Source organism: Oncorhynchus masou, chromosome 18 (genome assembly GCF_036934945.1).
Source record: "Oncorhynchus masou masou isolate Uvic2021 chromosome 18, UVic_Omas_1.1, whole genome shotgun sequence".
Classification (NCBI taxonomy): Eukaryota; Metazoa; Chordata; class Actinopteri; order Salmoniformes; family Salmonidae; genus Oncorhynchus; species Oncorhynchus masou.
This window is the reverse complement of record NC_088229.1, coordinates 20,174,155-20,189,575: the sequence shown is the minus strand read 5'-3', so window position 1 is coordinate 20,189,575 and position 15,421 is coordinate 20,174,155. Positions and strand designations below refer to the sequence as shown.

Below are 15,421 nucleotides of genomic sequence, written 5' to 3'. Positions count from 1 at the left end.
ACACAGTTCTGAAAATAATTTATTTTAAAAAATAAACTTGCCCATGGCATGAAATGTTTTACACATTTGTTTATGCGGTTTGGCAACAACTGATTGCTCAACAATTTATTGTTCAATTATAGTTGTATTACAAAGTGGAGAAAAATACCAAAACAAACACCATAACTAGGAGCTATAGCATAGAACTATTGCATGTGCTTTTAGGGCACTCACTTGTAAAACCATACGCTTATCTTACAAATAGTATACTATACAAATTATCGTATAAATAACAGATAATGCCAAATGTATATACTTCTTCCTCAGGTTGCAGCGCCGCACTGTCATATCAGTAACAGTGGTCGGTGAGGACAAACAACTTATCTGGTAAGACGTTAGAGGTCACTAAATACTGCCAGTCAGATCCCTCCTCAGGTCCTATTGATGAGTAGTCCAACGAGCTGCTTCTCTTCAATGCTCTCTGTGTGATATTGACCATCCCAGAAACATCCCCACAGTCCTCCATTCCTGACACCAGACATGTACATGAGTCTATAGAAGATCTTGCATGTGGATTAGTATGACCGTGGAGGTGTGTATTCCCCTGCCAACCTCTGATTCACAGGCTGTAATAAAACAGTCTTTATACACTGGTTTGGTTCAGCGCTCCATTGCTCTGGACAGTTGTGTCAGTTTGTGCTGGTTGTCGATCACTTCAAAGTTCCGAACATAGTGGCGGATGTTGCTAGGATTCCTGAGAGGGGGGGATTGCTCGGAATCTGGACACGAGACAGGAAGATATGTGTTTAAAAAAAAAATGGAAGCGCTACATTTACTTAATATCATTTGAAGGTCTCAGAATGGAAAATGAGTGTTGATTTTTGTAGATAAGGCATAGCTTACATGTGGACAGCCGAATGGAAGGGGCCTCCAGAAACATTCTGTCTGCAAGTCCCTTCTGAGGTGATGAGGGCACTGTACGACAAAGAACCATAGAGAGTGAACACCCTGGCACAACATTGTCCTTCTTATCCCGTCCTTTTTCTATAACTTTGTTGTATTTTGTTTTCTTACCGTAAGGCGTGCTTCTGCACCCTCTAACTATCTTCACTGTCTTAGCAATCAAGCGCTGCAACGGTGAAACAAGGTAGCTTATATAACCAATAGTTTCCAGACACAAAGAGAAGACAACTTAGGTAAGGGCTGAGGGATGCTAATCTCCAGCACATCTACAGGATGTGAAAGTATAATAGTTAGGCTAGACAACTCACCATTTTCTCAAAATTGACCAGTTTGTCCGTGTAGTTCTTGTTTCCCTCATGGATGAATGTCATGTCTAGAGGTAGGTACAGTTAGTGAACGGAATGACATAGTGGTTCAGTACAGGGTCATGTTGAATTAACTCAGGTATTGAATGTTACGTCTGTCACGAGGCTAAGGAAGCATTATTACCTTTGAGTAGCAGGGGCATGAAGGGGATGTAGGGAGGACTGAGCTTTGCCACAGCCAGTCTGTACGCTCTGTGATTACGTGACGGATCCTGACACATTAACAGAAATAAAAACAATTTGCCATTAGTTGTAGATTAATATAATTTTATTGGTCAATTGCACACAAGGTCCATCCAAAATTTGCTTTAAACCCAACCCCTTCGTAAGACACACATGCATCTTTTGATGGGAGAGGTGCGGGGGGGCTGCCACACTGGTTGCTGGCTTGCCTCGCTAACCGCTAGGCTACCTGCCGCCCCTACTTCTATGCAAGTTGACATTTATTGGGATAAATCTTGTCCTGGAGGCAGACCTGAGCGATTTCCACAAGATGGGCCAGCTGAAAAGTCAAAATTGGCTATACACAGAGTATACAAAATATTAAGAACACCATGACCGACTGATCAGGTGAAAGCTATGATCCCTTATTGATGTCACTTGTTAAATCCACTTCAATTAGTGTAGATGAACGAGATGAGACAGGTTAAAGAAGGATTTTTTGCCTTGAGACATTTGATACATGGATTGTATATGGCAAAACAAAATATTTAAGCGCTTTTGAACGGGGTATGGTAGTAGGTGCCAGGCACACTGGTTTGTGTCAGGAACTGCAACGCTGCTGGGTTTTTCACACTCAACAGTTTCCTGTGTATATCAAGAATGGTCCAGCATCCAAAGGGCATCCAGACAACTTTGGGAAGCATTGGAGTTAACATGGGCCAGCATCAACGTTCCCTCTAAGCTGCGCACCACTCCCCCGGGACTGCTGCGCAGAAGAAATATCAGCCCGTGCAGAGAAGCACGAGATTTAACTTTACTCAACTTTCTAGAGTTTTCCCCGTTAGTTAACACTATCAACGTTTCCCTTCACTGGGAATTGTGATCAAATCAATGCAATATTAGCCACTTTCAATGTAACATACCAAAACAAAATGAACTATGCAAGAATTAGTATGCAAAACTAACTATGCAAGCGATTTTGTTGTAGGCAGAACACATCGGAGTAGGATTCTATTGCATTAACAGGTACGACTCAGGCCCGTACTCTACACAGACCGGTGCGTCATAACCAATCAGAGCTGCCTGTAGGCCTATATACAAATAGACCATTGCCGTATATGGATCTGTGTCATTCACTTTGAACTGGACTGTTTTTACAGCATTAGCGGTCGTAAATAGATGCACTTGTTTTGAGATCAAAGCGAGAGATACATGTAGTGACGTTGTACATTTTGTTCATATCCTTGTTAGTGAGTTAATAGCCCAGTTATAGATTTGTAGTCAGCAATGGGGGAGTGATTGCTTCCTACAAGAGCACAAAATGTGCTCTTTGCTTTTTTTAAGGTTAGGGTTAGGCATAAGGTTAGCAGTGTTTGTTAGGCTTAGGTTTAAAATCAGATTTTTGGACTTTGTGGCTGAGCCAGATAGTGACAACTCTGCAGAGCTGCCTCCAGTACATGAGTCATCCCAATAAATGCCAACCTGCTAATTATATAGGAAATATATCTATTGAAAACATGTTTACATATTACAATAGGAGGAAAACATGATTCATACACACAATGGAAATGAAGTGGAGGGATTGTCAAGTGGCCTGTGATGTCACCGGTCATTATCAATGACATACAATGAAACACTGCTATATAGCTAGCTTGCAAGTGCGCACACATTAACTCACTCACCATTAACCTCTCGTATGCACAATAGACCCTTTTCGTCTTACTCGGCACTCTCTGTCAACAACAACAACAACTGTTACAACGTCTCCTCTGATATCCATTTCACATCTGTTATAATCAAACCAATTGTTAAAAGCGATAATCAAAATGTAGGTCATTGTCCCTAGCAGACCTCACCTCCCAGGTCTTGTAAAGTCTCTGTACAGCACTATTACTCAGACCAAACATCACCGCAAAGAACGAGTTTAGGTTCTTCTGCTCCTTCAATCTGAAAAAGGAAACACAGTCAGTAACAGCTGTGGGCAGACTAAACATGTGCATTATCTAAGTGTTTATTTTATCACTTACTGGCAAAATATCTGATCTGATTGGTCAAAAGACCAAATAATAGCAAAAGATCAGAATAAGGCTGCCTGTGTAAACGAAGGCTTGGTGCATCAGTGACCACAGACAGAGTGACATCCTTTAACAATATTTTATAAATCAGTTTAGCTGGATATGAAAACATGATTTCTGCTGGTATGTTACATTTTTTTAATATAGTCTGTTATTGTACAAAATTATACTGAGTATACCAAACATTAGGTACACTTCCTAGTATTAAGTTGTGTACCCCCTACAGGGATGCTGGCCCATGTTAACCACAATGCTTCCCACAGTTGTGTCAAGTTGGCTGGGTGTCCTTTGGGTGGTGGACCACTCTTGATACACATAGGAAACTGTTAAGTGTGAGAACCCAGCAGTGTTGCACCTACTAACACACCCTTTTCAAAGGCACTTAAATATTTTGTCTTTCAAATTAAAGTTTATTTGTCACCTGCGCCAAATACAACACCTTACAATGAAATGCTTACTTACATGCTCTAACCAATGGTGCGAAAAAAAAAAGGTTGTGTGTGTGTGTGTGTGTGTGTGTGTGTGTAGGCAAGTAAAGAAATAAAACAACAGTTAAAAGACATTTGAAAAAAGAGTAGCAAGGCTATAAACAGACACCTGTTAGTCAGGCTTATTGAGGTAGTATGTACATGTAGGTATTGTTAAAGTGATTGTGCACAGAGAACAGAGAGTAGCAGAAGTGTAAAAAAAGGGGTTGGCGGGTGGTGGGACACAATGCAGATAACCCGGTTAGCACTGGCTGATCGGGCCAATTTAGGTAGTATGTACATGAATGTATAGTTAAAGTGACTATGCATATAAGATAAACAGAGAGTTGCAGCAGCGTAAAAGAGGGGTTGGGGGGGCACACAAAGCAAATAGTCCAGATAACCATTTGGTTACCTGTTCAGGAGTCTTATGGCTTGGGGATAAAAACTGTTGAGAAGCCTTTTTGTCCTAGACTTGGTACTCCGGTACCGCTTGCCATGCGGTAGTAGAGAGAAGAGTCTATGACTGGGGTGGCTATTTTTAGGGCCTTCCTCTGACATCGCCTGGTGTAGAGGTCCTGGATGGCAGGCAGCTTTGCCCCAGTGATGTACTGGGCCGTATGCACTACCCTCTGAAGTGCCTTGCGGTTGGAGGGCGAGCAATTGCCGTACCAGGCAGTGATGCAACCGGTCAGGATTCTCTCGATGTTGCAGCTGTAGAACCTTTTGAGGATCTCAGGAACCATGCCAAATCTTTTTAGTTTCCTGAGGGGGAAAAGGCTTTGTTGTGCCTTCTTCACGACTGTCTTGGTGTGTTTGGACCAATCTAGTTTGTTGTTGATGTGGACACCAAGGAACTTGAAGCTCTCAACCTGCTCCACTACAGCCCCGTCGATGAGAATGGGGATGTGCTCGGTGCTCCTTTTCCTGTAGTCCACAATCATCTTCTTAGTCTTGGAGAGGTTGTTATTCTGGCACCACATGGCCAGGTCTCTGACCTCCTCCCTATAGGCTGTCTCGTCGTTGTCGTAGATCAGGTCTACCACTGTTGTGTCATCAGCAAACTTAATGATGGTGTTGGAGTCGTGCCTGGCCATGCAGTCGTGGGTGAACAGGGTGTACACGAGGGGACTGAGTACGCACCCCTGAGGAGCTCCAGTGTTGAGGATCAGCATGGCAGATGTGTTGCTACCAACCCTCAACACCTGGGGCGGCCTGTCAGGAAGTCCAGGATCCAGTTGCAGATGGAGGTGTTTAGTCCCAGGATAACCTAATAATGAATCTACAATTTACAAGGTAAGCTGTGTTTTAATTTGCCACTCACATGACGGCTATCTTGATGAACTTCTTGAGCAGCATGGCTCTCTTGACCAGGTCAGTACACAGACACACCTCTGTCACCACCCAGTACTGCACCTCGTTGAAGCGATGCACGAAACGCTCCAGGTTAGCTGTGGTGGCACCTGGGAATTTATGTCGCCCAAATATATAGTAGACTAATTCCACCTGATGGGAGAGAGACATTTATTTACCATCCACATGTACTGTAGCGGACAAATCGAAAGCTACTTATATGGACCTGAATACTGTATATGAAGTAAACATCTAATGGACAAGGGCTTGATTCAATACGTAGCGCTGAATCGCTGCACTACAGCGCGATAGAAATGTAAACTCAAGACTGCATTCACTTTAAACGCTGTATAGGTTGGCCCAATCGGAAATTACCTTCACATTTAAATAGTGCTATAGCGCTGAACTTCAGAAATACAGATTGAATCGAGCCCGAAACCTTCAATTTTGCATAACATTTAAACCGGACTTGAACTTGATTTCCTTGGCAAACAGCCCACTGGGCACAGACGAAAATTAAGCATGTATTCCATGTTGGGTCAATGTAATTTTATTGAAATTATGTGCAAACAACATCAATTCAACCAGTGTGTGCCCAGTGGGAAGCGTATTGACCTCAATGGGAAAACCTGGTTAAATCAATGTTACATAAAGAGGCGTATTTCAGATGAAACATGTGGCTGATACATCAGTTGAGGAGATGTTCTGATGGCTGATATGATGCTGCAGTAGCAGTTATCAGATTGAAGATGTCAGAGAAAGGATAACTTATAGACATGCCTGAGTGACAGACAGACAGACAGCAAATCCTTTAGCCCCGTTTATACCTGGTGGTAACATGCGTCCTGTAAAATGTCCACATTCTGATTGTCACTTTTTCAGACAATTAAAAGACACATTGGGAACTGACTGAATCGATCTTACAAGTGTAAATGGACAAGATCAATACAAGATCAGGACAAAGGATAGATGTTAGCACGAAGACAGCTCACATCTGGGTAACCTTGCCTCGTTGCACTAGCTACCTACCAGAGTGCATACACACGTGAGATAGATGTCATGCCCTTAAAGACCTTACATGCCCTTATCCAGGGATACTCAGTTTCTCCATTTTTAACTTTTGTCCTGCTGGTCCCAAATCCATAACTCCCACTTCACAATATTGGCACAGCTCTGGCATGGCCTCACCTTGTTTCCTTCCTTACCTCGTGCATGGCGGTGAACAGTTCCCAGTCGTAGTTGGTGAGCTGGCTGGCGATGTCCTTGGGACACATCTGCTCCCAAGTGTCCATGGTGCTCTGATCAGGACCCTGCTGCTCCTCCAGGGGTGTCTGTGAAGGTGCCAGAGAACAACCATCCAAAATAATGACATGACATCATGATACTGGACCTTAGGGGGGCATTCACACAAACATCTACAGTATGCTATGATGACTGTCTGGGTGTGTTGTTGTTTGATTCACCATGTAGTGTAGTTATAGATAACTTGTAGCTACAGTATGTTAACCTATGCACACATGAGCGACTATAGATGCATTATCTAGACCAGGTATACCCAAACTGAGGTATGCGTACCTCCAGGGTTAAGCGCAATGCTGTCGGGGGTACGCCAAAAAAAACAACAACAATTTCTTCACATTTTCAAACAGTTCATTTATATTATCCAACAGGGCTATACATTTTGGTGAGTTTTTTTCTCGTCTTGAGTAGCCTCGTTTCACTGACAAAAATAAAATGAAACCATCTAGTGTTCAGCGAAATAACAACACAATTTCAAATACAGGTAGCCTAGTCAAATAATTAACATCACATTAGCCATTACTCTCTCACAGGAATTCCACTAACGGTCCCCGTATGTAGTCAAACGTAGCTGCTGCTCATTCCATTTGCTCTAAAATTGAAAAATGGTTAAAAAACGTAAGCTCTACTGGTAATACTGCTACTACCAGCAGTACTACACCTGCACCTATCGACGACACAAGTTGTTCTGCTTCCACAAGCACATCCAATGCTAGCATCAGAAATTCTACATTTGTTGTTTGCCCAGCTAGCATGGACTCTGACATGCTGACCAGACCGGACACGTCGCGTGGGCGAGCGTCGCAAAATAAATGTAGAAATCCATGTTTTTCAATTATTGCACCCACACTGCTCGCGTGCGCCAACGAGCGTCTGTGTTGGGGACTAAAATAGAAGTCATTCCTATTTCTGACGCAGATCGCACTGAAAGTCCTGCTTCTCCCATCTCCTCATTGGTTTATAGAAGCTGGATACCCACGTGACATCTCCTCATTGGTTATTCCCACGTGGGTGATTGAATGACGAACTTTGTTCCCGGTTGTTGTGGTAATACTATGAAAGTTTAAATGCGATCACCATATAAGTTCAAAGCTGAAAAAGCCTGGAAGGAGGAGAGATGACTAGAAACGATTTGGTTGGCCGTTTTATGTGTGGATTAATTGTTGGAGTAGAGGTCCTTGTGCATTTCAGGTAAAATAACAACTCAATGTTTATATCCGAGGACAAATTAGCTAACAACAGCAAGCTAGCTAAATAGAAAAAATTAGCTAGCAAGTGCAAGTTAACTAGCTAAATTGCCATTCATGTTTAATGCTTTTCGACCTGTCCCCAAATTAATGTAATTGGTTCAGAGTTTGTTTTGTTATTTTAACCTACGTGTCATGATCGTGTTTGGTGTGGGGGGGACAAAATAAATGTATGCACGATAGCACATGATGGCGCACGATGGCGCACGCGCGCAGCCGGTTTGGGTTCCGTGTAACAGTTGTGGATTTGATGCAGCCGGAGAGCTACGGCCCCCTTACCGGGGAAAGCAACAAGCTACTGTCCCTTTACCAGAGAAAGCACCGAACAACAGACAGGGACGTTGGACCATCGAAGAGGCGCAAATATGATGAGAACTACATTGATTTGAGGTTCACTTATATTGGGAGTAGTGCCCCCAATATGTGAGGTGCCACGTTGTATTATATGTACAAAAGTACTCACACAACTCGATGAAACCTTCACTCTTGCACAGACATTTAGAAACAAAACATTTTGAAAAATAAGACACCAGAGTTTTTAGAGCGAAAATGAAGACTACTTTCAAGTAGTAAGACATGTATAAAAGTAACAGATACCATTAATAAGAAGGGACTAGAAGCGTCTTATATGGTGAGCTACCAAGTGGCTAGGACAGGCAAGACCCATACTATTGTGGAGGACTTCATTCTTCCTGCTGCAGCAGATATGGCTGGGACAATGTTTGAGGAAAAGGCAAAAAAAACTATACAGACGATAGCTTCAAACAACACTGTTTCACAACGCAACAGTGACATGGCAGGAGATGTTTTGAAACAATTACTGCTTCTCATACAAGCCAGTGAAATCTATGCGTTTACAGCTGGATGAGTCAACAGATGTGGTGGGCCTGGCACAGCTGGTATATATCCGTTACCTTGATGGGGGGTCAATTAAGGAAGACATCCTCTTCTGCAAACCACTGGAAACCAGGACAACAGGAGAGGATATTTTTTAAAGTAATGGCTTTGTGACATCAAATGGACTTTCGTGGTCAAGATGTGTTAGTATACACTACCGTTCAAAAGTTTGGGGTCACTTGTTCTTTTTGTCCATTAAAAGAACATAAAATTGATCAGAAATACAGTGAAGACATTGTTAATGCTGTAAATTACTATTGTAGCTGGAAACGGCAGATTTTTAATGGAATATCTACATAGGCATACAGATGCCCATTATCAGCAACCTAGAAGGCCAGCATCCCGGTGTCGTCTCTTCACTGTTGACATTGAGACTACAGTGTAAAAGGTTAACTTTGTTAAAGCAAATCCCTTAACTCTCGTGTATTTTCTACACTATGCAATGATATGGGCAGCAACCATGTAACACTTTTACAACATACAGAATTGAGCTGGTTATCAAGGGGCAAAGTATTGACACTTTTTTAAATTGAGAGACGAGCTTAAAGTTTTCTTTACTGACCATAATTTTCACTTGTCTGACCGCTTGCATGATGATGAGTTTCTCACACGACTGGCCTATCTGGATGATGTTTTTTCCTCGCCTGAACAATCTAAATCTAGGATTACAGGGACTCTCCACAACTATATTCAATGTGCGGGACAAAATTGAGGCTAAGAAGTTGGAGCTCTTCTCTGTCTGCATTAACAAGGACAACATACAGGTCTTTCCATCATTGTATGATTTTTTTTGTGTGCAAATGAACAAGTTTACGGACAATGTCAAATGTGATATAGTGAAGCACCTGAGTGAGTTGGTTGCGCAATTACGCAGGTACTTTCCCAAAATAGATGACACAAACAACTGGATTCGTTATCCCTTTCATGCCCTGCCTCCCTTTCATGCCCTGCCTCCAGTCCACTTACCGATATCTGAACAAGAGAGACTCACCGAAATTGCAACAAGCGAATCTGAGAAAATTGAATTTAATCAGAAGCCACTGCCAGATTCCTGGATTGGGCTGCGCTCAGAGTATCCTGCCTTGGCAAATCGCGTTGTTAAGACACTGATGCCCTTTGCAACCTTGTACCTATGTGAGTGGATTCTCGGAACTCACTAGCATGAAAACTAAATACAGGGACAGACTATGTGTATAAAATTATTTAAGACTGAGAGTCTCTCCATTAGTTATTCACAATTTTCGATGAACAAATATAGTTATATGTAAGATGGCTAAATAAAGAGTAAAAATATTATTTGTGCCCTGGTCCTATAAGAGTTCTTTGTCACTTCCCATGAGCCGGGTTGTGACAACACACTCTTAAGTTTTAATAAATGTATTGTATAGTGTGTGTGTGGCAGGCTTACAATCATGGCAAAAAAAACATTTGAGAGTGTGCTGACCGCGGTGCTAGAGGGGGTACGCAGCTGGAGGTTGAATGTTTGAAGGGGTATGGGACTATAAAAAGTTTGGGAACCACTGATCTAGACTATAGTCAAACCATTTCACCTTGGAGTTACACCGTTGTATAGTATTGGCTACGTTATCTTATATTGATTATACTGATCTCTGACTGGGTGGCAGGTAGCCTAGTGGTTAGAGTGTTGGACAAGTGACCGAAAGGTTGCAAGATTGAATCCCTGAGCTGACAAGGTAAAAATATGTAGTTCTGCCCCTGAACAAGGCAGTTAAACCCACTGTCCTAGGCCGTCATTGAAATTAAGAATTTGTTCTTAACTGACTTGCCGAGTTAAATAATGGTATTTTTTGAATATTTTTTTTTTACAGCAGACAGGAATGGATAAGTAGGTGATGAGGGGAGTTTATGACTCACCAGTTGTTCCACCTGGCTGGCAGAGCAGAGGAACAGTCTCTCATTCAGCCCCAGGGAGGTGTAGACTGCTGTGGTATCCAGCTTCAGCTGAGTCCTGTCTATGATACAGCAAACACAAACCATTTAATACAGCTCACAGACATTCCCCAACGTATCAACACTCACGGAGCGCTACACATTATTTCAATAAAACATACCTCCATAAAATATCTGCCGTTTCCAGCTACAATAGTCATTTACAACATTAACAATGTCTACACTGTATTTCTGATCAATTTGATGTTATTTTAATGGACAAAAAATGTGCTTTTCTTTCAAAAACAAGGACATTTCTTAGTGACCCCAAACTTTTGAACGGTAGTGTATATAAAATCGTAACGTTATGAATAGTGTTGTATCAAGTGTATTAACTGATAGGGAACTAAAATCTAATTTATGTTCGATCTGAAAATGTGGGCTTCGTATGGAGGGTGTGACACAATAGTGAAGCCTCCGGGGGCCCAATCAAGCTCCGTACCGCATCGCTATCCGCCTCTCGAATTTTGTAACAATGTAGAGGGCAACGTATAGCTCCACATTGACATGATTGGGTGACAGTAGGTGAGGGTGGAAGGTTCTGTATAAACACAACATTCATCACATCAGTTCTGCAATGCTCCGCGAAGAGCAAGAAGTATGAATGCCCTGACTTCTACAGAGGCCGTATCACTGTAAATGCTGCACGGCCAATACAGACAATGGATTGACCATGCAATGCCTTTATTGCATATCCTGTACAGTTGTATCTTAGAAAAGGTATTCAAATTGCTTCCAGATGACATGAAGAGCCACCCACCTCCCTTGGAATTCATTTTGACCAGGACGTGGTCTCCTCCTGGGTTTACCAGCGATGACATCACTTCCTGAACAGAGGTGTTCACCGGCAGCATCAGCGTGACTGACGTATGGTCTGGCCGAAATATCTCATACAATACTAGGAAACACAGAGACATGGGAGAAGACATTTTGCATTAAAACAAAGCATAGAAACAATCATTAATACCGACCAATCTGTACGTGCCTTGCATGGTTACAGTGGGTTGTGAATGGTTAGCCAATACCAATAAACAGTAAAACATTTAGCCTTTTGTGTCATTATAGAAAAGGAATAGTTCAGGACATTACCATACTATTCAAGACATAGTTATTATCATGCTATGGTTGACATAACTCGTAGTAGTCTTACTGACCTTTGTCCTGTGATCTGATTGGCAGGCACTTCCCTACTGGCTCCTCACAACTGGAGAACCAGTCAAACTGATGGTGACAAATAACACACAGAGTACGTCAACCACAATTGTGGCTTTTCAGTTCTCTATGTTTGTTATGCTTTTATATCTTTTAGCTCAGGGAGGCGTTATGTGCTGTCTACTTTTCCAGAATTTCTGTTATTTCACAATCTGCCTAAGTAAAGGGGGCATGTAATGTGGTAATAACCAGAGGAGCAGAAGTACACTACATGACTAGAAGTATGTGGACACCTGCTCGTTGAACATCTCATTCCAAAATCATGGGAATTAATATGAAGTTGGTCCCCCCTTTGCTCTAATAACAGCCTCCACTCTTCTGGGAAGACTTTCCAATAGATGTTGGAACATTGCAGCGGGGACTTGCTTCCATTCAGCCACAACAGCATTAGTGAGGTCGGCACTGATGTTGGGCGATTAGGCCTGGCTCACAGTCAGAGTTACAATTCATCCCAAAAGTGTTTGATCGGGTTGAAGTCAGTGCTCTATGCAGGCCAGTCAAGTTCTTACACACCAATCTCGACAAACCATTTCTGTATGGACATCGCTTCGTGCACGAGAGCATTGTCATGCTGAAACAGGAAAGGGCCTTCCCCAAACTTTTGCCACAAAAGTTTGCACAGAATCGTCCAGAATGTCATTGTACGCTGCTGTAGCGTTAAGATTTCCCTTCACTGGAACTAAGGGGCCTTGCCCAAACCATGAAAAACAGCCCCAGACCATTATTCCTCCTGGCATCCAGCATTCTCCTGGCATCCACCAAACCCAGATTTGTCTGTTGAACGTTTCCACTGTTCCAGAGTCCAATGGTGGTGAGCTTTACACCACTTCAGCTGACGCTTGGCATTACGTGTAACAGTATAACTTTAGACTGTCCCCTCGCCCATACCCAGGCGTGAACCAGGGACCCTCTGCACACATCAACAACAGTCACCCATGAAGCATCGTTACCCATCGCTCCACAAAAGCCGCGGCTTTTAGTGCTCACCACCGCTGACTAGCTAGCCGTTTCACATCCGTTACATACGCATGGTGATTTTAGGTTTGTGTGAGGCTGCTTGGCCATGGAAACCAATTTCATGAAGCTCCTTGTGCAGTTCTTGTGCTGATGTTGCCTCCAGAGGCAGTTTGGAACCCAGTAGTGAGTGTTGCAACAGAGGACAGGCGATTTTTACGCGCTACATGCTTCTGCACTCAGCTGTCCCGTTCTTTGAGCTTGTGTGGCCCACCACTTCGCGGCTGAGCCATTATTGCTCCTAGAAGTTTCCACTTCACAATAACAGCATTTACAGTTGACCGGGGCAGCTCTAGCAGGGCAGAAATTTGACAAACGTACTTTTTGGAAAGGTGGCATCCTATGACGGTGCCACATTGAAAGTCACTGAGCTCTTCAGTAAGGCCATTCTACTGGTAATGTTTGTCTATGGAGATTGCATGGCGGTGTGCTCGATTTTAAACACCTGTCAGCAATGGGTGTGGCTAAAATAGCCAAATCCACTCATTTGAAAGGGAGTCCACATACTTTTATATATATAGTGTATGTGTGCATGCACAAGTGATCTTTATTGAGAATGTACTCTCGTGGACAGACTACTAAAACATAACTTGAGAATCTGACAAAATTACACAAGATTTTAGTTCTGGGTTAACCAAGATGATTCATTATAAGCATATTATTATTATTAGAATTATTATTATAAAGTAACTTACCCTTGCCAGTGACCCAAAACCATTTTCCAGCCTGGAAAGATATTGAAAAATACAAAAACGCTAAATTATTTGCATTAGAATCTACATGCTAGAAATACTCCCATCATCCTGGTTACAATACTTCATAATGTTAACAACGTGGCTGCTTCAGCTTCTGTCGACTGAGCTTCTGTCATCTGTCTCTTCAGCAGGGGGAGCTAGATTCCTTGTTAATTTGTTTTGGTAGACAGATGAAAAAATACACTGCCATAAATGTTGGGTATGTGAGCCTCTCAAAATGTGAGTAGAGTACATAGAAATAGACATAACTTAAGTTTCACATTACTGAAGTCACACCATTAATATCCAATCCAACCCATGATATATAACAGGTATCTTGACCTCATTCATTCACCTGGTCGGTTATTCTATATGACAGACTGACTGGGTGATGTGTTCCTACTCACACTCTGGTTCTCCTCCTGTCTCTGAGCTGCTCTCTCAGCATACTGGACAGACGGGAGTCACCTGACACCTCTTTCCTCAGCGTCTGTCATGCATACAATATGTTCTATATTATCTACTTTTCAGAGCCTTATATTTGGATAAATAACATTAATATAAGACTGCTATTTTTGATCCTGTGTAGATAATCTACAGATGTAGGATCTTAATTTGATCACTCATTTGTTGCTGAGAATTCTTCTGCACAGCAGGAAATGTAAACTTGTAATGTATTCAAGGTTTACAAAGACTTCTAATTTCCACTTTAAAATGTCAGTCTTGATTTGCCCTGAGAAAAAATGTATCAACCCCTGCAACAATTTTTTCAATAATTAATATCCACATAATAATTCACATTTTCTCTTGCTGTAGCAAACTGTGTCAAATTAAGATCCTACATCTGTATATATCTGTACATACACATAATTTCTGTGTGTGTTCATACCAAACTCACTCACCTCCAGGAAGTCAACAGCGATGGGGTCGTCTTTGAGCATCTGGCTGAACATCGCCACCCACTGGCCAATCAGCTTCACTATCTTTTGCTTGGTGTTGAGGGCGTAGGCTGCCTTCTCCAGCTCTGAGCCCTCAGACGGCTCGGCATGGTAAGTGCACTCAAGGTTAAGGAAGGGAACCTACCCCTCTGAACAACAACTTAACACAGCTATTCTAGACCTAGATCGCTGTCTGAGCTCCTGTTGACTGAAGAGACACTAGTCTGTCTCTTCAGTTTGAGGAGCTGGATGCTTTGGTTAAATTATGTTAATTTGTTTAATTTATTTCATTTAATAACATTTAAAATGTTTCATTTGTTTTTGGTAGACCAATTAAAAATACTCCCAAAAATGGTGGGTATTTGATCCACTTAAATCAGAATGTATTGTAGCATCATACCCAAGAAGAATCAAGGCTGTAATCACTGCCAAAGGTGCTAAAAACAAAGTACTGAGTAAAGGCTCTGAATACTTCTGTAAATGTGATATTTCCATTTCTTATTATGAGGTATTGTGTATAGATTGAAGAGAAAAAACAAACAATTGAATCCATTTTAAAACGAGGCTGTAACGTGGAAAAGTCAAGGGGTCTGAATACTATCCCGAATGCACTGTATGGCCAGTGTTCAATAGCTATGTACATAGGGCAGCAGTCTCTAAGGTGCAGAATAGAGTACCGAGTGGTAGCCGGCTAATAACAGTGACCTAAGTTCAGGGCAGGGCACTGGGCGGAGGCCGGTTAGTGGTGACTATTTAACAGTCCGAT

General features: G+C 42.2%; 1 protein-coding gene across 2 annotated transcripts in view; it reads right to left on the bottom strand.

Moving 5' to 3' along the window:
- Position 1: 1 nt before the first annotated feature.
- LOC135504153 (rap guanine nucleotide exchange factor 3-like) overlaps positions 2–15,421 on the bottom strand; it is a 35,100-nt gene continuing 19,680 nt past the window's right edge. For both annotated transcript variants that reach the window (XM_064922477.1, XM_064922476.1), the window contains 15 exons: positions 14,620–14,770; positions 14,125–14,207; positions 13,679–13,709; positions 11,912–11,978; positions 11,518–11,655; positions 10,683–10,780; positions 6,570–6,695; positions 5,336–5,517; positions 3,326–3,416; positions 3,152–3,202; positions 1,432–1,519; positions 1,251–1,315; positions 1,054–1,108; positions 883–954; positions 2–758 (listed from right to left, as the gene is read on the bottom strand). In XM_064922477.1, coding sequence (XP_064778549.1) covers positions 640–758; positions 883–954; positions 1,054–1,108; positions 1,251–1,315; positions 1,432–1,519; positions 3,152–3,202; positions 3,326–3,416; positions 5,336–5,517; positions 6,570–6,695; positions 10,683–10,780; positions 11,518–11,655; positions 11,912–11,978; positions 13,679–13,709; positions 14,125–14,207; positions 14,620–14,770 — 1,417 coding nt within the window. In that variant the 3' untranslated portion in view covers positions 2–639. The remainder of the gene's footprint in view (positions 759–882; positions 955–1,053; positions 1,109–1,250; positions 1,316–1,431; positions 1,520–3,151; positions 3,203–3,325; positions 3,417–5,335; positions 5,518–6,569; positions 6,696–10,682; positions 10,781–11,517; positions 11,656–11,911; positions 11,979–13,678; positions 13,710–14,124; positions 14,208–14,619; positions 14,771–15,421) is intronic.